Source organism: Anticarsia gemmatalis, chromosome 18 (genome assembly GCF_050436995.1).
Source record: "Anticarsia gemmatalis isolate Benzon Research Colony breed Stoneville strain chromosome 18, ilAntGemm2 primary, whole genome shotgun sequence".
NCBI classification, from domain to species: Eukaryota; Metazoa; Arthropoda; class Insecta; order Lepidoptera; family Erebidae; genus Anticarsia; species Anticarsia gemmatalis.
Genome location: NC_134762.1, coordinates 1,588,495 through 1,614,896, shown reverse-complemented (window position 1 = coordinate 1,614,896; position 26,402 = coordinate 1,588,495). Strand labels below are relative to the sequence as shown.

The following is a 26,402-nucleotide window of genomic DNA, read 5'->3' as shown; positions in this document are numbered from 1 at the left end:
CGGTATTTTATCGGTTATATTATTGTTTTTTGTAATAATAAAACTATTTAGTTTCAACACGACTACAAAGTTTTAAATCAAAAGTGCTTAAGGACTATTTTGACATCTTACTACTACTTCTTTTATTAAGCTAACAAAATTTTTCCTTAGTATATTCGTTACGTTTATTTTTCTTTATTCACTGTTTTTTGTTTTAGTGTTTCCAGCTGCAGTGTACGCGATTTCTAGAGCTGTTTCTAAAAGTCGACTGACGAAGAATTTGTGTTGTTCCGAACAGTCGGTTCAATTTAGTATTAAGAGTTTGACATTTAAAATGTACTGCAAAAATTGTTACTAGGGTGCCCGTTAGAGGCGCTGATCATCGATGCTAGCAGGAATTCGAACAAATACATAGTTTCGTACGAATAAACCGTCAATAAAAGAATTAGTAAACTGTACATGCATTATTCTTCTATAGGGTTGATTTTTATTTTTATATTGTAGAAAATATCGTAACTACTTTTTTATGACCTCGTAATTATTATACTTTCTTTTATTAACACCATTATCGTGACTGTTACAAACATGTCTAGATGTTTATATTGTTTATATATTATAATATTGTGTATAAACGAACAAATAGCTGAACAAAATGAAAACATTGAAGATATGGAACTTCTCATGGTGTTTATGGTAATGTATTTTACATACATACAAACATACATAATATCCCGCCTTCTTCTCAAAAGGGTAGGCAGATAACAAAGACCGCAAACTATGTGCATTCCTTACAAACGCTCATAAACTGCACTATTTTTTAATAGAAGCTACATGAAGATTCTTCAGTAGTTCTGAAGTTTATCGCACACAAACTGACGATTAAGTTGTAAGACTTACCCCCGGTTTCTGAGGTACATTTAACGGTAGTTTATCTATTCAATAGCGTTTAAACTCATATAAAAAAACGTTTTTGAATAGATAAACTACCGTTAATCCGTACCGTTTATCTATTCAGTAGCGTTAAAACTCATATAAAAAAACTCTATTGAATAGATAAACTACCGCTAAATGTACTCAGACACCAAGGGTTAGTGTTGCTTTGATGTGTTATTTTTATGCTTTAATAGCTAAAAGTAGCCTCATAACCTTATGTTACAAAGCATCTCTTAAAACTATATACATTCAAATTTTCAGGTTAATAGACACGGAGATAGAACACCTGAAAAAGCTGAAATATCCCTGAGTAACGAGCCTGAACTTTTGGACAAGTTATGTTTACAATATGGTTACGGACAACTGACTGATGTGAGTACTTTGTAACAATTGGTTACATTTTGTTTATAGATTCACCAATTATAGTGAACATTAGTAGGGCTCGTAGCTTAGTTAACAACAGCCGTGCGGATCGATCACTGAGGTTAAGTCACACTTGCCGAGGTTGTTCTGTGGATGGGTGACCATCTCATACATATCGAGTTCCTCCATGTTTTGGAAGGCACGTTAAATTGTGGGTGCCGGCTGTCAATTTCGAACAGCAGTCAGAAGCTTGAAAGTCTGACAAACAGTCTTACCGAAGGGTATCGTGTTATAACCCAGGTAACTGGGTTGTGGAGGTCAGATAGGCAGTCGCTCCATGTAAAATACTGGTATTCAGCTGCATCCGGTGTGACTAAAAAACCGACTCCAACATAGTTTGGAAGAAAGGCTAAGCCATGATGATAGCAGGACTAAATATTATATTGTATAAAGGGTATATACCCTTGCTAATTTTCGTATCTAGAGGAGAGATTAATACCTTGGTATTAGCTAGTTTAAAAAAAAACAATATCTATATTGCTACATATCGTGTGACGTAATTATAAGAAAACTTGGATATAAACCAACGCAGCTTATTTTTGCAGCATTGATTTAGCTCGTCAGATTAGGGACGTGATATACGTTATATTTGCTAAGTTATCAAGCTAACAGCTTGATATACCAATCGAATCAAACATTGAAAAATCGCATCCATTCCAGTATAACATTACTCTATTAGAAAATGTAAAAATCTGATGTGATCTCGCTTACCCATCTTTCAGACCGGCAAATCTCACAGCTTCGCTCTAGGAAAGGACATTCGACGTCGCTATGGTTCTCTTCTATCGCCTACCTACACTCCCTCGGACATCTACGTGGAATGTACTGCCGTAGACCGCACAGCAGCGACTGCTAAGATTGCTGTCACTGGCGCCTACTGCCCTCAAGATAAGTGGTCTGCTGATATAGAACTTGTTCCTTTGGTGTACACTCAAGTATCAGAGCCGGATAATCTTGTAAGTCTATCTGGAGTCGAATGAACTGCTTACCGCCGGTTTCGGAGTACATTTAGCGGTAGTTTATCTATTCAATAGCGTTTTTTTTATCTATACCAATATTATAAAGCTGAAGAGTTTGTTTGTTTGTTTGAACGCGCTTATCTCAAGAACTACTGGTCCGATTTGAAAAATTCTTTCAGTGTTAGATAGCCCATTTATCGACGAAGGCTATAGGCTATATATCATCACGCTACGACCAAAAAGATCAGAGTACCAGTTTTTTTTTTACAAAAAACCGGGAAATATTTGTCCCCTTCTCTCTTATGTGACGCAAGCGAAGTTGCGCGGGTCAGCTAGTTAGTTATACAATCAATGGTATCCGTCGATGATCGAGATTTGGATTGCGTTGAAATGATCTTCGATGAAAATATTGCCGCTTTTGATAATAATTTTGTAATTATCCGGAGTTAGCCGATGCGACGTCTGGACTAACTACATTCTCTCTTTTCCTAGCTATTCGTCCCATATAGTAGTGGGGTCAGCCTTCCTTACACTCTTCCTCACTTTGTCCTATCCTTGACGCCGTCTAAATCTTGCAGACAGTTTCAGAATTAACAATATATGTATATTTATTAAAGTACCATAATATATAAGGCCAAATGTTTCTGATACATTTTACTTAATTTTCTTTTCAGAACATGGCTTGGGTAAACTGTCCTAAATATTGGCATTACTTACTTAGTCAGTGGGCAAATTGTCCGAAAGAAATGCAAGTATTTAATCCACTGCTTGCAGAAGTATCAAGAAGTTTATCAAAGAATTTGACTAATTGTCCCCTAGACCTGTATTATGTATATGATGTTGGTAATTGTCAGGTAAGATAATGTCAGGTAAGGTAAGGAAACTTTAAATTGGTCATTTTGAATCTTAAGTACTAAAGTCCTAAAATGTGACTCTTTCTTTCTTTCTTTTTCTTTATGAGCTTTCTCTAATATTTGTAAGCGTCCGCAATCCGGACCTTCATTGAAAACAACGAGTGACCAAGTGATGATCGACAAGAAATGTGTTATAGCTCGGCAACAAAAATGGACGGAAAGACAATTAAGACACCTACATTATAGAAACTCGGCTTGATGCCTTACGTACTTTTTAAGTCCTTTGGTCCAGGGTCCTACCAAGTATATAATCATAGTCGATATAGCTATTTATGTATGGAGTCTAGACAATCATTGCACCCAATTCAAGGCAAAATTCCTTATTATTTTTCAGCTATCTCTAGGCCTACCTTTATCTGACGAACAAGTTAAATTATGGGATAAAATAAAGCAAGGTGCCGACGCAGCCGCTAATACCATAGCAGCTGCCCAAGAAACTAACAAGGAACTATTAGTGTTAACATCCGGTAAGAACAAGGCAAACCCGAGGCAACACACCAATGACTTTTCGAAGTTATGTGTGTATTAGAAATAATTATCACTTGCTCTAACGGAGAAAGAAAATATCGTGATGAAACCTTGCATGCTTAACCCCTCCCTAGTTTGGGAAGAGACCATTGCCTTGCAGTGGGACAGCGATGGTTTAAAAAATATATGATTTTGATTCCTTTCCCACAGTTGGGAAGGAAATTAAGTTCCTATGATTTTTTTTTTAATATTTTTAAGAAACTGGCAGAAACTCTAGAATTCTTGGGAGTAAATTAGGGGTATAATGGATTTAGAATGCCTCTTCATCTTCTTAAATATTGCGAGTCGCCTACACTTATTTTTAAACCCTGAGTTGCTTACCAACTTCATATTTTCAAATCCTCTTATTACGAAATTTTAATAAGTACCTGAACAAAAACTGAAAGAATTTACTAGAATTAAGCATTTAAATCAATAGATTCATTAACACACGCGCTCTTTCGCGCGTGATTAGGAGCGTACAGAATTACGCACGGGGAAAACGGTGCGCTCTTCGCTCACGTTTTCTTCGCGGGCTTGACAGACGAGCGCGGCGCGCGCTCTTTCCTTTGTTGTTTCACCCGCGAAAGAGCATGTGTGTGAAGGCACCTAATGTCAAATGTATTTTTGATGAAATAATATGGATGTTTCAGAATATAGGGTCCCGAAAAAATAATATGTTGAGAGACTTCTGTAGCTGATTATGCAAATAAACTTTTTTAAACTTCTCTTACTTTTTTCAAAGTAGTGACTGGACTTTTACTTCTATACACTCAATTACTCAATTACTTTATTTTTTAGGGAACCTTCTTAAAGAGTTCTTCGACACAGTTGACCTGATAACCTCCGGTGCTGTCACTCCGAGGGTCAGATTATTCTCAGCTCACGACTTCAACGTGAATTCGTTCACCGCTATCTGTGGAGCTATACCAAGACAAAGTTTACCGAATTTTTGTTCATCATTCACTTTGGAGCTGAGGAAGAGTCGAAAAAGTGAAACGTTTTTTGTAGTGGTAAGGAGAAATTTTGAATGTTGGTCTTATAAACAGTATACTAAAGCTGGTCAAGTGCTCTCTAGAGAAACTTGAATGAAATTTTTGCGTTCAAGGAACAATAATAATAATTTTATGTTGTGAAGACAACATACATAAAGCAAAACACGATACAGACGTACTATTTTTAGATTATGGAAACATTTAAATTTGTATAATGTAAGTACGAATCGAAACATATTTGGCACACTGATTATGACGTGAAGACAACCGTTATCACTGCACTGCAGATTTTGGTGAAATGAAGGTGTTTGAGATCTTAGACTGCCTGTCTATTGACGCCGAGCGTGACTGTGTAGCGAAAAAACAGAGAAGTATTAACCATTCGGATTGAGACACTGAAGAAGACTGTTCGCTCCATGTTAATCGACAGGGAGCCGGATTTTTAGAATGATTTTTATTTTGAAAGCAAACATTTCAATATAATCTTGGCGCAACTTGAACATAGAACTTGAGAACCTCTAGCAACATGGTCAGTTTCATCCCTAACCTAAGTTTTTTTCTTTACAGCCAGTATACACGAGCAGTCCAGGGCAAGAACCTTTACACCTTGAAATTGAAGGCTGTGGTGATCCTTGTGACCTTGACACATTTACAGAACTAACTTCAAACAGTACTTTAGATGCCGATGATTATAAAGAGCGGTGTAAATATGACGACTTCCAGTTGCTGGATAATCTTAACTTACCTGGCGATTTGGGTTCAATTCTGTGATGTGTCATGGCTAGGGTTGTCATCCGTCCGGGTTTCCCCGGATTTGTTAGAGGGCATCCGGGGAGGGGGGGGGGGGGCATCCCTAGTTTAGAGGGCATCCGGGGAGCGTCCGGGGAAGGTTTCATTTGTAGACGAGGTTTAAAAAAAAAATGCACCTCACGATCAACCAAGTATATTCACCGTTCCCCCACTCCTCCCGTCGCGGTTGCTCTTCTTTTTGACATGTCCGGCTTTCGGACTCTAAAATCCGGGGTTTTCACGCGTCTTGTCCGGTTTTCCAAATTTTAGAGATGGCAACCCTAGTCATGGCTGATCTGATAAGTCCAGGATATGTTGTTTTAACTTGATAAGAATTGAGTTTGATTTTTTAGTTTATTTCTGTAAGAAGTGAATTTCGTAGACTTGTTTTGTTTGTATACTGAAACAAATATATATTTTTTTTGTTCTTTTTTCTGGAATAAAATGTATTATTTGTAATGTTGTGATTACCAAACGTGACTGTATCAAGCTTTGAGGGATAATAAATAATTTTATTGCACAATTCACCGTTTCTTTGTACCTATTTACTTCATTCAGAGAGAAAACTTAGGTATAAAAAATATAAAAGACTTGAGTAAAGACTCTTATACTGGTACTGGTACTTGACTATAACTACTTCAGTCGAAACACTAATTTTGTACCGAACAATAATCGAGTAGTAAGAATATCGCGCTATTGGAAAACTCATGGTTAGCCTATTAAACATGGTTAGTATATTTTACTTATTAGTATTATTTAATTTTCAATTATTATAAGGTTGTAGGTATGGAAAATTTTACTTTTCAGTTTTCTCGTAAAACCAAACTACCTACGATATTACCCTAAAATTGGTTTACGTGTCAGTATAATATAAAAATAACCAATAAATTGTTTTATGAGCGACTTATATTGAGTTAGCATGACAATAATAAATAATGTTTTATAGTAGTGATCAAAATTATCCTATTTTTATACTCATATAATAAATTAATGAGTCTGTCAGTCTGTCTCATATGATTTCACCACTAAAACGCTAAACCCACTATGATAAGATTTACCTAAGAGATGATTGTAAGCCTACAATTTATTATAGATTACTATTTATTGAATTGAACCCCATACGAGCTAAAATGGAGGACCAAATTTTAATTTATAATATAAGGGCACGGGTTAAGCCACGCGGTTTGACTAGTATACTAAATATAAACCTTATTTTAATTATATGTATGTATATACACCCTGAACATAAAATGTATATGGTGTATTCAAAAACATCGTAAAAGACAATCGTGAGCCACTATTATCGAGACTCTCTAAAAGAAAACATGTACTTCATATATCTATTTCTAATATGTTTGTGTATAAAACAACTAAATGGAAATTTTGAATCTATCGACAATATGGACGTTGTCATGGTGTTTATGGTAAATATGATATATTTTTATCTCCTGTACTTTTTACTAGCCAATAGGTGCCTTTACACACGCGCTCTTACGCGCGTGATTAGGAGCGTACAGGATTACGCACGGGGCGCTCTTCGCTCACGTTTTCTGCGCGGACTTGACAGATGAGCGTGGCGCGCGCTTATTGTTGTTTCACGCGCGAAAGAGCGTCTGTGTAAAGCGACTTTTGACTTGTGGTAACTAAAGCCTAGTAATTAAGAAAAATATTAAAGCATTTTCTGCTTCTCTCTTGTAATGATTTTTTCTCGAAATAGGTAGAAAGTCAGGCTTAGTGCGGGTTAGATACTTTCAATTTCTTAAAAACACGTGTGAGATTTTAACAGGCGTGAAATTATGTATGTTTGTATCTACACACCTGATTTAAAAAGTCTTTAGTGTGTAAAGAAGTAATTGGGCCTTTAAAGATTCGAATATTACTTTTTTTATACCAGGTTAATCGCCATGGTGACAGTGCACCTCCGAAAGAAGAAATATTTCTAAGCAATAACCCTTTTTTACTGAACAAGATGTGTCAAAAATATGGCTACGAACAACTTACTGATGTGAGTATTTTGTAGAGGTATACTAAAATGATGTGTTTTTACTTACATTGGCCAAAGAAAATGAAGAAAAAAGCTTAAAGTCCACGTTAGTATCTAACATTTTTAATGAGTAAATCTGTATGTTTGTTACAAATATAAGGCGTAGAATTGATTTTGATGATATTTTATATAGAAATAGCGGAAACCCAGGATGCAAGACAAGGCACGTTATATCATTGCTTCTTAGTGCATCATTGATATCAATACTTTTTGCATATGTGAAATCCTGATGAGTATCCCATCAAATTACTTACGCTAATTTCACTTAATAGTTAAATATTTATAAAAAAATAGATTTTGTTTTTGGAATAAACAATCAAATTTTAAAGAACAATTCTACCTCCAATATCTTAGAGCGGCAGATCCCGCAGCTACGCTTACGGAAAGGACATCAGAATTCGCTACGGCACTCTTCTATCTCCTACCTATAATCCTTCTGACATCTACGTGCAATGTACTCCCATAGATCGAACTATAACGACTGCTAAGGTAGCAGTGACTGGGATCTACTGTCCACAAGACACGTGGTCACCTGATATAGATTTAATACCGTTTGAGTACGCACAAGTTGCTGAGGATGATAATTGTGTAAGTAAGGATTAAACTATTTGGCGATTTTTAGTCTCTGGCTAATCCAATGGGGAAATGACTTGATTTTTGGTATGTTTGTATGTATTTCAAAATTAAATGATGAAGCTAACATTATTCATACTGATGTAAGGAATGTGGGAAGTATGTCTGTTTGTTTATGCTATTACAATGAAACTACAGAACCGATTATCACGAAATTCAGCAGGAGATAAATTTCAACAACTTAGTAGAGACCTTGCATGCGAGATTAATGGCAAGCACAGAAAAACAGAAATCACTATTTGGAACATCAGTGACGGTGGCCTGTTTAATACAGTTACATAATTTTGGAAATACCTAGAATTATTTATTATAAACAGTATACATCAAGCATTTCAAGGCCACTAATTCTATTAAGTTGTTAAACTATAGAAGAAGGGCTTTTAAAAAGAGAATCATCAATCAGCTATATCATGATCGGCGTGATTACCTACAATACTTGTTGTGTTAAAACGTAAATTCCTTTCAGAATATGCCGTGGAAGAACTGTCCAAAATACATGCAACACTTTAACAGCGCATTGAAAACTCGTCCGAAGAAATTAGGAATATTTGAGTCACTTTTTGTGGAACTATCTAAATGCATATCATTGGATCTTACTAGATTTCCCCTTGAACTGTATTTGCTGTACGATTTGAACAATGCTCAGGTAAGAAAACATAGTTTTTTTTTGTTGATGATCTCTTCTATCTCTATGAATCCCATATGGTAGTGGGGTCAGCCTTCCTGGTTTTTCTCCTCCACTTCACTCTGTCCTGGACATCGTCTTCGGAAACCTCACACTCACTCATATCTTTCTGCACTACAGTTTCCCATCTAGTTTTGGGCCGTCCTCTGGATTTACGACCGGGGAGGGAAAGTTGTAATGATCTCTTCCACCGATTTCGGTATTTGTAGTCGACAGCTTCAGCGCTGATGCGCTTGGGCATATCAATTTTTATTGACAAAATGCACATGAACATTTATTCCATTGGTGGCAATCTTGTCATGTGCCAACTGCGTTACATACTGCGTTACATATCTTATAACCACCGTGCCTCAAAGGCACGGTGGTTATAAGATCAACTTTCATATTCCGGGCCATCACGAAGAATTTCTGGACGAAAAACTCAAAAACAACTTTTTACCCAACCTCGGTTACCAGACCTCTACTGCAGCTCCATAGAGGAAGCAAAAGCGGAAATTTAATTTAATGATTATAGATTTAAAACAATTTCTTGTTGATTCCTTTTCAGTTAGCCGTTGGTCTACCTTTAAGTGGTCTACAAGCTAAATTATGGGACAAAATACAAAAGTGTGTTGATGTAGTGGTAGACTTTTTGTTTGGAGATAGCGAATATTTAGCTTTCGCAGCTGGTAAGTACTATATTTTATTGCTATTCCTTAAAATAACCTCTGTGGCGCGCTAAGTTATATACCCGAATGCTGATCACAAGATTATGAGCCAAGCAAAGTGCTATTGGTTGAATATTTCCCAATCTCAAAAAAGTAGCCCAGAGTTTGGTGTCGTGTCCAGTAAATGGTAATAAGCTCAAACACTTTCTCATGGGAGAATGTAAACCGTACATCACTGCCTTAACGATCGGATATTACACGTGTTTAAGGCAAAACTGGTAGTCAAAGCATACTCGGAACGGGTCACGTATGGACCGATAAACGATATTCGACCACCTCACTTGTGTCTCCGTTGGGAGCGCATACAACGCAACTCGTTAGGGCTTCTCAGCCAGCTGAGAAAAAAAGCCTTTAACGGGTGGCACCAGCTTTGTATTTAATAGCAATGGGATGCCGCAACAAATAGCTGTCCAGAATTAAACAGTAATTTAAAAAGTTACCATTCATTTTATTTTCTTATTTTGTAGGTTATCTTCTTAAAGACTTCTTCGACACAGTTGACCTAATAATCTCTGGTGAAGAGATGCCAAGAGTAAGAATGTATTCTGGTCACGAAATCAACGTGTATTCGCTTCTCGCCCTCTGTGGGGCAACTCCTAGGCAAGGCGCTCCTAGGTACTGCTCGTCTTTCACTTTGGAGTTGAGGAAGAGTAGAAATAGTGGAAAGTACTTTGTGGTGGTAAGTAATTCTGTAGCTTTTAACAGTTATTTCAACTACATATGTTTTTTTTATTGTTCACTTTAACGGCAAAATAAAATATGGTGAGTAAAATTGCATAAAAACTCTTCAAGCAGTGTGAAGGCATTGACCTTTCAACTAATGCTCAGAAAGTGATAATGTTAAAAATTTTACCCATGGCTTTGGAGACCAATGACATGTAGTGCTCTTCAAAACTGCCCAGAAGAGGGAGGTTAAGTCTTGAGGCCAGTTTATTAGCATAAGCTCGTCACAAAATATCATCTTCATCGGTTCAGCCGTTTTCGGTCAGTCGCCAGTGTTTAGCGAAGCGTTTAGGTGTCGTTAGCAAAACTGAAATTTACGTTTCCGTTGACAGATCCATTAATACTAACACTAATATTATAAATGCGAAAGTAACTCTGTCTGTTTGTCTGTCCGTCTGCTACTCAATCACGCCTAAACCACTGAACGAATTTGCATGAAATTTGGTATGGAGATACTTTGATACCCCAGAAAGGACATAGGCTATATATCATCACGCTACTAGGTGCAGAGAAGCAGTAAAAAATGTTACAAAAACGGGGAAAAATATCACCCATTCTCTCTTATTGGACGCAAGCGAAGTTGCAGCAGTTGAAGCAGCTAGTACTAAATATATTTGTGTACTTTTTCTCTTACAGCCCGTGTACTCCCACAAGCCAGGAGAACCACCTTTATACCTTGAAATAGAAGGCTGTGGTTCTGCATGTGAGTACGATAGCTTCAAGAATCTGGCTTACAGCAAAACCATTGATAGAAGCAGCTATAAGAAGAAATGCAAAGGAAAAAGCTTTTTTGATAAGTTTTCATTAAATTAACTCCGATTTTTTTATTACTAGCCGACTACCCCAACTTCCATCGGTATAGTATAATTTTATCTCATTGATTCCATTCCCATGGGAATTTCGATCCTATCGATCCTATATAAACTTATTCACAGTGACAAACACATTAAAAAATAATTATCCAATTTGGTTTAGTTGTTCAAAAGTTATTCATGTACATTTCGGTGATTATTTTTTATTTATATAGATAATAAATTTCAGTAATAAAGTGGCTAAATAATATTCATTATCATGACATACGACAAACGTATAAAGTCACCTGTGAATTCATATACCACATGAAAATTTAACCGTCTCTTATCCAGTAGTGAAACCAGACGTTTGTGTTTTGTTATATATTTATTTATTGTTTTATTTATATACATATTAGTTATTTGTTAATTTATTTATTTTGTGCTTTCAAATACAAAAAATATAGAAACATAAAATATTTTTATTATTGGACAGACGACGTGATTGTAATTCGTGACTGAAAATGTCATTGTATAATTTCGTGATTTAAGCGATATCAATTAAAATGCTTTCATAAAGTCATAACTTGATTTTTATGTACTTTAATAAATTATGAACAATTATTTAATTACCATTGTGTGACGTTATATACGAATAACTATTTTTAAATTCTATTTTAATTCTTAACTGTGTTACAAAGATCTTGTTGAGAACTCTGTATTTATTCTGCACAAAAAATACTGACTAGTGGTAGTAATAGTGCATATTGAAAATAAAATATAATTTTCTGTAGAAAGCTATGTACAAACCACGTTCTACACTTAAACGATATCAAATGCATGGTACAGAGTTAGTTAAGCCCCACGGTTTCGCCCGGTGTTTGCTTAAAACTTTCTGTAACTCGGTTACGCCTTTAAAACAAATTGGAAAACAAAGTGGGTTTCGGTTGTGAACTTGTTACGAGTATAAGCGATTTCCTTATGTTTTTGGTATTTAATTATTTTATGCGGAGAATAATGTCATCAGAAACAGGCCTAAAACTGCTGCGGATACCCGGACGGTCTTATGCAGAAATGCTCTCTTGCGGGAGACCCGCATGGGCACCCGTCGCGGTCATCTGCGCCCCGTGTTCGCGCTCTTGTGCCCGCCTCCATGCTACAGCAGCCAGCGCGGGGACACTTACGGTGTCCGCCAGCGCTTTGAAATAGTTACACAGTGTCTTAATCCAGTTCCCGCCACGGACATCGTTGCGGTGCCACGGAAACCGTCCGTTGGGTAAACGAATCCAGGACCTCGTGATCGGCAGTCGCAAAGTCAAAAATTTACTGTTGAACTTCGATTGCCCGAATGGTATATCAGTCGATCGAACGCCTACTACACTGCATCTACGTTCTGCTTGCTTTCTACTACGACGATTCCTTTCCAAGTTGTTTAGGAACTATACAAGGTCTATTTGCTTCTTACTACAGAAGTATGTTCTCAAATTTTTGGAAACCAGTGTTAATTAATCGCCATTCGCTTCGCCCATGACCATGTAAGCATCAGAACAAAACAGAAGTTTGCATGCGCGGAACAGGTTCAACAAATACGTACACGGAAATATAACTTGTTTAAGATCGTATTGAGAACTGTATCAATGTTGTACCGATGTCGAACACACGCTCTTAGCTGAAATAATTTGAGAATTGTTTGGATTATAAAGATAACAAGAATTAGTGAACTTTGCGCATAATTTATTCATTTATTTCAAACTTAATATACAACTCTGTATAAAGGCGGACTTAATGTCAGTGGCATTTTCTGCCATTCTACCTTAGGGTGATGCACAAATAATTACGAAGGTGTTTAAAAGAGGAAGGAAAGTGAATTAAGAAAGATTGTACAAATAAATAATAATATAAATAAGCAATATCTATATTAGTATATATATAGAAGTATATAAGCATGTTTATCAGTTATTTGGTTACCATAGTACAAGCTTTGCTTAGTTTGTAACAAATGACCGTGTGTAAGTTGTCCAATGATATTTATATTTATTTATTTAATTTAATTTGGGCAAGGGTTGCCTCCCGGAATAAGCGAGGGCTAGGTCCTAAGTCCACTGCTGGTGAAACTGATAAATTTGCATTTTCGAAAGCTGTTTTAGGAATTTTCAGGTACCTTTATGCAAGATTTTTTTACACTGAGTTTTTTTACCACAACAAATGATAATTCCTAATACACAAGTATTGGAATTGAAAAGTCATTGGATTTGCTACTGGACCGTGTCTCAAGGCTTAAAAGTCGCGTAGCGTTGCGTAGCAAGAAAACCCAAGCTACACAATATGAACGACGGCAGTTTCTTCGTAGCACAGATGCATAAGGGAAATACGTAGCATTGATTTCCTTGCTACGCAATACTACGCGTGTTTGTAAACCCTTAGTTGCAAGAATCATTTTCAAAAATCTTAGACAGTCGTTACCAGGAGTTAGAAGCTTAACAACTAGTCTTACCGAAGGCTATCGTGTTACCCACCAGTTTACTAGGTTGTGGGGGTCCGATAGGCAATCGCTCCGTGTAAGATACCGGTATTCAGCTGCATCTGGTAAGACTAGAAGCCGTCTCCAACATACTTTTAAGAAAGGCTCTGTTGATAATAAAGTTGCAAGAAAACACAAGCAAAAGTATCTAGGTTATTCTCAATAAACAAACCAGTAATATTCTCAAACAGTAGCTACCAATATTGCAGATATTAGCCAAGACTTTTAATAGAAAAGAAAGACTTTTAATATCTTGCAACAATGGCTTCTTAGATAGTTATTTGTGGAGCTCATTACATATATGAAAGGGAAACAAAAGCTATTGTTATATTGAAAATTAAAAAGTAAAATGGCCTGGGTTTTGTTTAGTCTTGGGTTTGTTTTTAGGAGAAAAGGTTCGTGTAGGAATGGTTTTGGCAACTGCCAACGTGAGAATAATTAAGTGTGGAAGGAGTTGGACTTGGAATTAAAAACAGGATGTTTTTTTTCAAAAATTAATAGCCAATATTTTTTGTTACTGTATTCAAATTATGTGGACTCGAATGCGAAATATTGTTTACCTGTGTTTCGTTTTTGTGCTAGATCAATTGATTGATTAGAAAAGAACTTACCTTAAAAGACCCTTGCCCAACAGTGGGACATTAATGGGTTATTTTTTTTTATAAATTATCAAACCAATATTACAATATTTTTATATAATCCTTAAAAAATTATGAATGAGAAGATCTAGTAAATGTGTGGTACTCGTAACCGGCGGTCCTATATGTCAAAATGTGTGGATGTTAATGTGGCAAGGGCGGTTTGTCAGGATCACACCGAGTGACGTTCTGTGGTTTTTGCGAAAAAGGCGTGATTTAATGTACGTATGTACGATTATATATTTTACCAATGAAGGGCAACCTTTGCCCATAAAAAATAAAATGCAGGCGGAACCGCGGTTATAAGCAAGTATTGTATAAAATAATAGAATTAAAACAGTAACAGTATTCCCATATCTCTTAACCAGTAAAGCAATTTACTTGGACGACAGCTATGAAATGCCTTTACTAGAGGGACTGAGATAATAACACTAGCTGAATTCTGTGGCATTGCTTGCATGCATCCCGTAATTCAGCATTTAGGGTTAATTTTTCAATTAAGAATTAATATAATTAATATTTTCTTCTTAATTATATTATACGTACCCATACTATCCGTTCTTTGGTCTCTGCCTACCCTTATGGGACAAAGGCGTGTTAAGTACGTATGTATCCGTGCTCAACTTTATCAAAATACGTTGAGCAGTTTAGTTGTAAAAGCGCAAAACGCGGTCAAAATTTCATATTTAAATAACTAATTTAGAACTAGCCAGGTAGTGTATTTACTTCTATGGTAAATAGTAGTCTACTAGAAGTCTTAGTTTTAGTCCCTTGCGGTTGTTACAGCGGTTTTACCGTGACAATGTTATGTACAGACAGATACTCGGATACAGGAATAGCAGACGAAGATTTTGTGCATCTTTTACATAATAATATTATTATGAAATGTTTCACTGGTTCTGAAACCATTGGGGAAATTAAATATGCAAGAATGTGTATGAAATATGAACAATATGTTTGAAGTAGATCATAAATATGTTTATATTACACGACCAGCGCCTCTAGCGGGGTTAGAAGAAACTATTTTGGCAATACATTTTAAATGTCGAACTCTCGATACTTGACTCGACTGTACAGAATTGCGCTACGGCTAATCTAGTTCAATATGATTTCAAACCCAGGTTGGTACTTAGTATTTTTCTAGAAGACTTAAAAACTTAGATTGCGTCAGAATCGTGAAGATTTAGATCAGAATTTACTTATTTATTCTAATAACTGAACAATCAATTTTTTAATATTCCGTAATCGATCCTGCAATTGTTGTATATTTCGGTCCGGGAATCGACCTTGTGACCCGATACTTTTGATTTGAGGGCCGTTTAGTTTCTACTATTGTGTGTATAAGTGCTATTCACATTTTTGACTATGAAAATAGAATTTTAAAATGTTCCTACTATCCACATAGTGAAAATATTTAAATCAACTGTATCACTCTAATAACAAAGAAAATCACCTCAAAAAGAAAAACTCCGGTAGCCCGGAAACAGTCACGTAAAACTAAACCAATCAAACTTTGTAGAGTAAGTGTCTATTCTTCTCCATCATTACACTCTGCGCCTATGCCTAAGGCAAAACGATTATTGTTTACAAAACAAACGAAATAGAAACACGTAGGAAAAGCAAGATTGTTGTTTTTATATAATAGTAGGTATTTACATATAGCTTAGTTAACAACAGCCGCGCGGATCGATCTCTGAGGTAAAGCTACGCTTGCCAAGGTTGTTCTGTTGATGGGTGACCACCTTATACATATCGAGTTCCTCAGTGTTTCGGAAGGCACGTTAAATTGTAGGTCCCGAATGTCAATTTTTTTCTTTTTGTTGTTATAGCAGCAGCTACGGAAATACATCATTTGTGAAAATTTCAGCTTTCTAGCTATAACGGTTTTTGAGAGCCTGGAGACAGACAGACAGACATCGGAGGCTTAGTGATAGGGTCCCGTTTTACCCTTTGAGTACGGAACCCTAAAAATGAACACCAAAATAAAATACTATACCATAATACATAAAACTTTAATCAAACCTTAGCCAAGTAAACTGCAGAGTTTAATAAACGAGCTAATGAGTCTAGAACGATAGCTAGTGTTGTAATATAATCGATATTAATTCAGGTGACACCGCCCTAGCTTCGATTTAATAGAGTCTGCACCGCTGCACGCCGTAAATAGGGAGATTGCCTTACAAAGGTGTGTAGTGATGGGCAATGTTTTATCGATATATTTTGTAGAATAACTTTTATAAATAATTAGGTTTAATATGCTAGAGATTTAAAACTAAATAACTTATAATAATACGAATAGTACGTCAAATGGTATTTTTTTGGAAGAAAAACTAATTTTAAAAGAATTTGGTTTTGATTAATTGATAAACACATACATATCTCGAGTCGGAAAACAACCTTAATATTTATTCCTTTCAGTATCTAAACAATAGCTAGCTAATCGTTATAATTTAAGCGGAAAATTCGCAATTTTATTATAAACAAACAAACCTATGTTAATTAACGGAGTTAATGATTTAACGGCCTTTTAGAAATAAACATCAATATTTTTTTCTTTGAGTAAACTGCGCTTAATATACAATCATCACATCTTTTTTATTGACCTCAAACATTTTTAGTCGGTAATTTTGATGTCCCTATACCCCTTCAATAAAATTGAATGCGCTGTTCTAAACAAACTATAACGTTTAAAGATTTTGAACTCTACGACTTTTCACATAATATTATAATGTAACGGGTCTTAAACGCTATTAAAAATTAAAGGTTGGAATACCTTATTTGTTTACCTGACGTTTCGATCGAATTACATCGACCGCGGTCATGGGCTGACTACTACCAGCATCAACATCAGCATCATCATCATCACTACCATACTATGACTTAGGAAGAATTTTCAAGCAATATAAATATTTGTATCGATATACTCTTGTCCCTTCCCTAAATCTGACTACAGTGAATCGGGCCAACGTAATACCGGTATATCGAAGGAAAATATATCTTCGTATAAGAACGGAGACATCGCTTTGCTATCGAAAATATCCACATGTGGCGCTATATACAGCACTATGTGTGCTTACCTGATTTACTTGTATGCTATTTTGATAATAGATACTTATATTAGCAAAGAGGAATGAGAATTTAAATTAATTGATGTCATAAAACAGTTAAAAGTTTGGAATAATGGTATCATTATTTGCAAAAATGTCTGGTACAGAATGTTACAAATAATAGGTTTCCGCATATCAAAGGCTTATGCTATACCAATATTTCGTGCTAGGTTTGATTACCGTGTCAGACAAGTATTGATGTTTCCAATGTATATAAAAATTTTAGGTCGAGGAAAAAGTCGTTTCACATTATAGTATGTATGAACTTGTAATAAAATCTCTTTGACTTCAAGAATAACAAATGAGTACACGATTCATTAGGTTACTTTCAGTGAGCTCGTGAGGCCCAAATATCGAGCTTTTTTGTGTAGAGAAAAGATTTTATTACAAGTTCATACATACTATAATGCGAAAAGACTTTTTCCCCGACCTAATAGTTATCAATTTATTTTATTTCGGCTTTTTCCCCTATTACATGGGGCTAACATAATAAATGGCGGAACGTGGGTGTATTTGATACACCTCAGTCTACACTTTCGGGTATAAAATACGTGACGTACGAACAAGAAGCGTTTCCGAAATGTTATCAGAAAATGGCGCTAGTGAGACCTCCATGATGTAAATGTAAGTCTGCTCATTAGGCAGACAAAGCTTGGGGCAATCTGTGTACTAACTGACCATCAGGTGCAGCGTACACTGCGAAATGAGATAAAGATGGCGTTTTTGGATAACATTTATTGCTCAATAGGGTGGAGTGAAAATGTATGAAACTGATATGATATTTTAAACGGCACTGCGATGTATACGATATATTCATATATGTAGTTCTTGAATTAGAAAATTTATCAGAGGTCTCCTCCCGTAATGAAGGAAGGGTTAGGCATTAAGTCCACCACGCAAGAGAATTGCGGGATGGGTTACATATCTTCTTTGGGCACTCTGCATACCTTCAAGAACTGTGTTAAAGAATCTAAGGCAAAAAAAAATATTTGGTCACTGGTCGAGTCAGTGTAGCTGTCCCACTGGGCACGCATAGCCCAGGGTCTAAGGGGGTCTAAGGGTATAAAAAGTGTGCCTTTGTACAGAGCACACGCTTGGATACTTTAAACAAAGTCCTGTACATTTAACAGGTTTCTGTAAAACTGGTCCCTTTAGATAAAAATCGGCCAGGGAGACACACAAATCTTTGACAAACTGGTCTGTTTTTATACTTATCTAAAGTGTACATAATTTGGAAATATTACATTAAACAGAAAATCTTAAGTGCCCTCTGTCCGTCGCTGCTAATATCAGAGCAACGCACAAAGGAGTAAATCATGCGGGCGGACCTACAGTACAACACTAGTATGTTTTCATGACAATCTATCGCGAAATCATGAGCACATTAGGCAAAGTGGCCTATTATTTCGTTTGACAAGCCCTTTTACAAGTTTTGAGGACCTTTGAGAACGAGTAACATGATATGATTTTAGCTAAAAGTAAGTAAGCATAAGTTTTAAAACATGTATGTAATTTTTTATGTGTAAATGAGCTCATATTTCGAGAAATACTGATTCGTTTTTACCACACTGGAGTTCAAATAACTTAATTTATAGACTTGTCAATTCTAAACCACAACATACTGCAACTGTATATCCTATCGCCTAAAAGAGGAAAGCTTTTGAAAGAAAGTAAAGGTGTGAACACACCCTGAAGGCATTCGTGAAAGGATGTAAGATAATACGATACGGTGAAGGCTCATTTATGAAGACAAGGTATGATGTGACGTCACACGGCTCTAGGACGGCTTTAGCGTAGTGTTTAAAGTCATTGCTGGGCTTGTTGAGTTCGACTTGATTGATGCCGGTTTCTGAGGCACATTTAGTGGCAGTTTATCAATTCAAACTGTCATTTGACTATGATCTTAAACGCTATTAAACAAATAAACTACTGTTAAATGTACCTTTGAAACTGGGGGTGAGTGATGGTGCCACAATTGCTAACAACATTTTTTTTTCTTTATTTCTTTAAATAAACAGCAAATAACTTTAATATTATGAATGCGTTTTGGGTTATATGTATATCTATCATTATATTATTATGTTATACAATCGATTCATCTATTTTAAGATAAAACAAGAACACCAGTGAACAGTCTAATTTCACACTTAGAATTAAGTACGTACTAATTATGGGCAGAGAGAACAACTTATATTTTTCTTTTCATATAAAAGATAGGCTTTGATATTACGTCACCAGTTATAGAAACAATTTAGAAAGGTCAATTTTATCCAACCATCAATTTTCTGAAGCGTTTGTCTTCTTACAAAATGTATAAATGGCTGGCTTATAAAGTTATGGTACCTAATACAGCGATTAGTACAGAAACACAGAATAATCGGAAGAGTTTGTGGTGCCCATAGCCAGCGCTCACCGGCCGGTAAACGATCTGTGGGTTAAGCAAACCTTGCGCGCAGTCATTCTATGGATGGGTGACCGCATAGTGGTATTAAAATTTTAAACTGGGCGTCTCCGTGCATGCCCTCAATAAATGTATTAAACAAATTTTTAGGCATGCAAGGTTTTGTCACGATGTTTTCTATCACCGTTAGAGCAAGTGACAATTATTTCTAACTAGCTGACCCGCGCAACTTCGCTTGCGTCATATAAGAGAGAATGGGCCAAATTTTTCCCCGTGTCTGTAACATTTTTTACTGGTACTCTGCTCCTACTGGTCGTAGCGTGATGATATATAGCCTATAACCTTCCTCGATAAATGGGCTATCTAACACTGAAAGAATTTTTCAAATCGGACCAGTAGTTTCTGAGATTAGCGCGTTCAAACAAACAAACAAACTCTTCAGCTTTATAATATTAGTATAGATACACATATAACTTCGAAAAGTCATTGGTGTGTGTAGTAAGATATTGGCTGATTTTTATTGTTAATCGCTTTCACTAAAGCCTTACACCATCTTTGACCCGCCACATTAAAACTGCCGACAAATCTGCGCGATTATTTTGAGAACTTCCCAATTCGACTTTCGAAAGTCAGTGCCGTCATAAATTGTTTGAAATAGCCTTAAGTTTCCAATGTAATAGCTGGGAACGTCCTAAGAAGCAATTTGTAATATCCAACAGAATTGAAGGAAAGATAGCTGGAGGAATTATATTGTTCGTTCAAGGACTGTGCTTTGTTTGAATGGGCAGTCGACTTGCCTTTAGAACAACTAATTTTTTTGCGAAATTATTATTATTATTTTTTTTTAGAATAATAGTAGATAAATAGTATTGAAACAATGATTTTGTGATTTGACCTGTTAGGCATATTAATAAATCCAAAAGATAATATTTTGTGTTTGCCAATTATTATTCTCGAAATTAAGTTTGATTAACAACATTATTTTCTTAGTTTAATAACAACAAGTTTTATTGCATGCACTAGACAAATGAATAAACGATTAAAATGTATTTAAATGCAATAATCTAAGTCCTGAAAAGTTTTAACTAAAGTAGCTGAACACACTTAATTATATTAATGAAAATCCGCTTCAAAAAATATCTGCATCCTATTCACTATACAGACCATACAGTTTAGTAAATCAGCTAGTATAACTGAACGAAGCACGATCTAAATTACGGATAAACTTTCTGTGCGTGACTGACCCGTCTAATACTAAATTCAGTATTACTCAGCCATCCTATAATTTCTAATTATTTTCACACAAACAAAACTTCCATTTTGTACCTGTAAACAATGCCTGATTAATTCTAAACTAATTTAATTTAGTTACAACGCCATCTGTTAGCCACTGTTAACAAGTACAGTGCGTAGTATGTATAATAGATGGCAGTAGTAGTTTAACATGTAAGGCCCAGCGCAGACAGACCGGAATAATCCTCGCGCGGTCTCGAGCATTTTCTTTACGGCTCGCGGATGCTCGAGCATGCTCGCGACTGCTCGAGCCTGCGCGAGGAAAACTTTCTAGGTTACCATTCTTCATTAAACAGGCCAGTTTTCGTGAAAATTTGTCAACGATGGTAGACTGGGCCATGATTATAATTGCTCTTTTGACTGAAGAAGAATAAAAATGACGTTCTCTCTCTTTAAACTCAGTAACAACATTGAAATTTTTCGTACGATGCTCGGGCGTCCTCGAGTATGCGTGGGGATACCCGCGCATCCTCGAGGACGCGCGAGCATTTTTTGTCTGGTTCAAGCAATTATGCACTTTATTTTAATTAGTTTAAAGTTGATTTTCAAGTGCGTTAAAAAAATCCTCTCCGCTGCGCTCCTCTTGGTCTGCGCTGACCCTAATTTTGCAAGGACGTAATTTCAGGACGCGTACCATATTAAAATTATGTGTTTGAAAACAAAACTAATTTTGAATGTTTTACATAGATGTCGTTAGGTGTATATTGCGGTTGTTTCTACGAATATTAATTAGTTAAGATTAAGGAAATTTAGATTTCATTACACAGAAGAATTTGTTATCTTTAAATTCTTAGGCCAGGAAATAATTTCTATGTTTAAAAATTAGTTTCTGTAATTGTCTTATCGACGAGTGAAATTTTCAAAATCTCAATTAATCATTTATTAATTTAGGTCAAATGCCGTCATATCAATGACTAGCTGACCCGCGCAACTTCGCTTGCGTCACCTAAGGGAATGAGTCAAAATTTTCCCCGTTTTTGTAACATTTTTCGTTGCTACTCGGGTCCTAATGACCGTAGCGTGATGTTATTTAGCCTATAGCCTTCCTCGATAAATGGGCTATCTAACATTGAAAGAATTTTTCAAATCGGACCAGTAGTTCCTGAGATTAGCGCGTTCAAACAAACAAACAAACAAACAAACAAACAATCAAACAAACAAACAAACTCTTCAGCTTTATTATATTAATATAATATTATAATATTATTATTCAGCTTTATTATATTAGTATAGATACAGAGAGTGAATTTATGGCCAAATCAGAATGTAGGGCCAAGGAGAAGAGGTGGCAAGAAACCCCTGGCCACTCTTTTCAATCGCTTAATAAAACGATTTTTTTAACATTTATCATTTGACATTCATAACTACTGAAGAAAATTTTTTTGCAAAGTACAATATTATTATATCGCTAGTAAGCTGTTTGCCCGTAGTACCTCACGGCAAATCACCGCTTCAGATCGTTAAAAAAAATGTTCAAATATGATTATTAAGTCTCGAAAAATTGTTTATACTGTGTCGGAAGTTCACAAAAAGGGAGAAGGGGGCTAAAAGGTGGCTGGGGCTGAAACAACCCCCGTGGTGCATGTAAATTATTGTCCTCATCGAGATTGGGTCAAATGCCGAACGGTTTTTCACGCAAAAATAGTGACGTGACATCGGTTTTTTCGTTTCAATATTTACATGATTTACATATCGTGGGGTTGAAAAATGGCAAGTTGAATTTATTAAAATTCGATCAATGTTGATGGGAATGTTGTGCATGAGTAAGAAACGTTGCGTAACTATCTACATATACAAAATAAATGTACTTGTGTAGTAGGCCAAGTCAATAATTTATGTACATTTTTTTATTTAAGTTTGTCCAACTATTGGGCAATGGTCTCCTCTCACGAATTCAGGGTTTAGGCCTTGATTCCACCACGCTCGCAAAGTGAGGGTTAGGGACTTTATATATCCTCAAAAAATGGGTGTTTTTCCTTCACCGTACCGTTCACAAAAATAGATAAATACTTCTTAAACACACATAACACTGAAAAATCATTCGTGTTTTGCTTTAGATTCGAACTGTCGCCCACTCGCGTAAGACGCGTATGCTTAGACCACTTCCCTATCAGTGCATATTACGTACATAATATTATGCAGTATCATTTATCGTGTAGTTCAGTGTCTTAAACTGAAATAAACTAAACCAAAAAAAAAAAACATATTCATGAAACCCAGAGAGAAAAGAGAATGGAATTGGAAAGGAACATGGAAGAGGAAAATTACACCTGCGGACTTACCACGTGTCTCTGTTGACAGCTAGTGTACATCAAATTGATGGTCACTATTTAGTACATAGCTGCTTTGACGTAACGTATCAATCATCATAATCTAATAGACTAAACAATGTATAGCATAGTGGCTTTCAAATAGTTGTCAACTGAAATACGTGATAGCCCCCCGGTCGTGCCGAATTGCAGCACAGTTACAGCGGGTAGTTCGTAAAACTAAATTGTATAGAAACATCCCTATGATAGTCAACATGGTTAATCGGTGAGTGCTCTACACCGATTCTGCAGTTTTTACTCATCCAAACTGTATTTCTTTGCGTAGATTTTTGAAACTATAAAAAATTGATTCTTCTTTTTCACATTGCGTTGCGAGTTAGTTGTGACAGCATTTTCTTATGCAGATTATTTAATTGCGCCTTGTCTCTGTGGCCTGTACGGCAGGACATAAATTTAATCCAATAATGACTCAGTGCTGGGCAAAGGTCTCCTTTCGTAATGGTTGGGCCTTGAGTCCACCACACTGGTCAATTGTGGATTGGGTACTGCTGATCACGAGGTCTCGGTTTGGATTACCAGTTCGGGAAAAATGCTATTATTTTAAAGCCGTACAAGATTTCTCTTCTCTTCATCCAGTGATGCTTAATAAAAATAGTTCTTTGCACAAAAAAGAATCCATACTTAAAGTAGTAGGTATTACGAAGGAGTACTTTAATAGTTCAATGTAGTTACTTCTTTTACACGTGTTTTGCTTGGGTCGTTGTTTGTATATCTGTCATAGTTATGTCGAAATACCTAGATAAAATGTTAGCACCATTTTATCACGAAAATACCGACTAAATAATGTTTTATTTTCGATCATTGATGATCTTATCTATGACATAAATGTATGTCGAATAACTAACATTCTCCGTGGAGTACACGGGCGATAAATTGTGGTCGATCGGGCAACAAAACGTTGCTCCTAACTTTCTGTCAATGTCTACGTAAATGTGTTCTTGTGTGGCTATGTGTCTGTGTGTCGCGATAATAGATGGCTAGACCACTGAACCGATGCCGATGAAATAAGATATAAAAATAGCTCAAAAACCAGACCGGGGTTCGGAGTTCGGAGTTGATCACGCCGCACATGCCACGGTAATCTTACCGCCCTTGTTAGAATAGTGTGGAGGGAGATAGCATAAGATCGGGAATTTTGGAGGAAGAAAGTTTGTGTGTTCAAAAATCAATCAATTAATCTGTGCTCAGAAATTGCCCGTTTGCCTTGAATGACATACATTTCTTTAATAACTTTGTTAAAATAGAACGCCAATCGATGAAAGATAATCGTATAAAAACATAGCACATAAAAATATTTATTTTACTTCAAACAATTGTTAGATTTGATGGTCGTCGTGAACATTTTGCTACAAAAATGTTTTTGATACTTATGTCAATTCTTGCTCAAGTTCATTTAAATTGGTCTTACGTCATATCGGTGTACGGGGACGTTCATCATGACAACAAATTCTTCACACGGACTTTTCCTTGGATAATAGATAACATTGGTGGAGAAATCACAGTGGATTTTTATTTAGTTGGAAGTGGAAGATATGGGGTGCCACAAATGTGTGTTCTTGAAATGCTACGAATGAATACATTTCTTCAAGCGCAGTACTTGAAATGTGAAGCTGAAGGTAAGATTTATTGCAATTCATCGTCATGGCTTAGCCCTTCTTCCAAACTTTGTTGGAATCGCCTTCCAGTCTCACCGGATGCAGCTGAGCAGTGTTTTACATGGAGCGACTGCCTATCTGACCTCCACACCCCAGTTACCTGGGTTAGAACACGGTACCCTTCGGTAAGACTGTTTGTCAGACTTTCAAGCTTCTGACTACTGTTAACGACTGTCAAAGATCTTCGAAATTGACAGCCGGGACCCACAATTTAACGTGCCTTCCGAAACATGGAGGCACTGGATATGTATAAGATGGTCAGTGGTCACCCATCCACAGAACAACTTCGGCAAGCGTAGCTTAAACTCAGAGATCGTCCCGCGCGGCTGTTGTTAACTAAGCCACGATGTAATTATTACCTTCTTATTTTAGTTTTTTGTAGAAAATAGTAACTATAGCGCCTACGTTGGATGGTAATGCTTAACTTTTGATTTGTCCAACATCCTTATCACATTTAGTGTCGACGAGACTCATCGCAATCTCTCGGTAGAGACTACAAACAGTCGGGCCCTATGATCCCATCTCCTCAACCGAACGGCTTGAACATTGACGCAGTTTGAAGATCCCAGCTGCTGCGGCAAAAGCAACAGCACTACTCATCTTGTCTGGAATATGGATAGACGCTAGAGCAGTGGTCATCAAGCGCGGCCTAAGCATACTGTGGCTCGCTAAAACTTACCCTTTTGGAGCAGTTTTAGGCACGATTTCGTGGACTCGATGCTACGAAACATCTCCACCTTTATTTGTTGGAATTATATTTAATGTTATTATGACACTTTACCAGTAAAGAGTGTCGTGCGCACGTGCGCACGTTGCGTCTTACACCAAGGGCTAATATAATAATAACATTGTCTCATTTCAGGAAACCTGAGCGAGTTTTGCCTCTGTGAATCCGGGGTGGACCGTGAGAAGTTTAAAAAATGCGTCGCAAACAAAGGTTCTTTAGCCGGGCAAGCTGCCGCAAAATTCTCACAGCTAGGAATCGAAGTAACACCTATAATAGAACTAGGTTCGAAGAGCACAGTCTTTGGGGTAGAAGACGAATGGTATCTTAAGAAAATTTGTACTGTGTTTGGAGACTCTTTACCTAGAGGGTGTGTGAAGCCATTTGCTTGTAATCAGACGATGACTGTGCAAGCTAGCAGGGCTGTTGCACATTTTGACAGCTGCTGTCAGAATGAATGGTCGCAATGCTATGCAGAAATACCACAACCAGAACCGACGACGACCACTACTTTAATGTCCGATTATGGCGACTATACACTGCTGGTCAACTGACCGCGCATTGAAAGAAGGATAACACGGATTGAAATAATTTGTTCCTAAGCTAAAAATGAAAATAGTAATTATATACACATCAACATCTCTATTTATT

General features: G+C 36.4%; 3 protein-coding genes across 3 annotated transcripts; all 3 read left to right on the top strand.

The window, feature by feature from the left end:
- Positions 1–528: 528 nt before the first annotated feature.
- On the top strand, positions 529–6,016 carry LOC142980584 (testicular acid phosphatase homolog). Its single transcript, XM_076126047.1, has 7 exons — positions 529–672; positions 1,174–1,284; positions 2,058–2,291; positions 2,969–3,148; positions 3,543–3,675; positions 4,517–4,728; positions 5,278–6,016. The coding sequence occupies exons 1-7, from the start codon at positions 565–567 to the stop codon at positions 5,479–5,481; spliced, it is 1,182 nt and encodes a 393-aa protein (XP_075982162.1). The 5' UTR covers positions 529–564; the 3' UTR covers positions 5,482–6,016.
- A 755-nt stretch (positions 6,017–6,771) lies between these two features.
- Positions 6,772–11,558, top strand: LOC142980638 (lysosomal acid phosphatase-like). The gene is made up of 7 exons (XM_076126136.1): positions 6,772–6,923; positions 7,394–7,504; positions 7,898–8,131; positions 8,643–8,822; positions 9,409–9,529; positions 10,036–10,247; positions 10,928–11,558. Exons 1-7 carry the CDS (start codon positions 6,825–6,827, stop codon positions 11,102–11,104), a joined length of 1,134 nt encoding a protein of 377 aa, XP_075982251.1. The 5' UTR covers positions 6,772–6,824; the 3' UTR covers positions 11,105–11,558.
- A 13,067-nt stretch (positions 11,559–24,625) lies between these two features.
- On the top strand, positions 24,626–26,402 carry LOC142980664 (uncharacterized). The gene is made up of 2 exons (XM_076126174.1): positions 24,626–24,988; positions 25,890–26,402. Exons 1-2 carry the CDS (start codon positions 24,727–24,729, stop codon positions 26,303–26,305), a joined length of 678 nt encoding a protein of 225 aa, XP_075982289.1. The 5' UTR covers positions 24,626–24,726; the 3' UTR covers positions 26,306–26,402.

What these genes read in the sequence shown, in the direction of transcription:
- LOC142980584 (XM_076126047.1), top strand. Translation starts at nt 565, where the DNA reads ATGTCTAGATGTTTATATTGTTTATATATTATAATATTGTGTATAAAC. An exon ending in AACTTCTCATGGTGTTTATG is followed by an intron (nt 673 to 1,173) that starts GTAATGTATTTT and finishes TCAAATTTTCAG; the next exon opens with GTTAATAGACACGGAGATAG. An exon ending in TATCAGAGCCGGATAATCTT is followed by an intron (nt 2,292 to 2,968) that starts GTAAGTCTATCT and finishes TTTTCTTTTCAG; the next exon opens with AACATGGCTTGGGTAAACTG.
- LOC142980638 (XM_076126136.1), top strand. Translation starts at nt 6,825, where the DNA reads ATGTACTTCATATATCTATTTCTAATATGTTTGTGTATAAAACAACTA. An exon ending in ACGATTTGAACAATGCTCAG is followed by an intron (nt 8,823 to 9,408) that starts GTAAGAAAACAT and finishes ATTCCTTTTCAG; the next exon opens with TTAGCCGTTGGTCTACCTTT. An exon ending in GTGGAAAGTACTTTGTGGTG is followed by an intron (nt 10,248 to 10,927) that starts GTAAGTAATTCT and finishes TTTCTCTTACAG; the next exon opens with CCCGTGTACTCCCACAAGCC.
- LOC142980664 (XM_076126174.1), top strand. Translation starts at nt 24,727, where the DNA reads ATGTTTTTGATACTTATGTCAATTCTTGCTCAAGTTCATTTAAATTGG. An exon ending in CTTGAAATGTGAAGCTGAAG is followed by an intron (nt 24,989 to 25,889) that starts GTAAGATTTATT and finishes GTCTCATTTCAG; the next exon opens with GAAACCTGAGCGAGTTTTGC.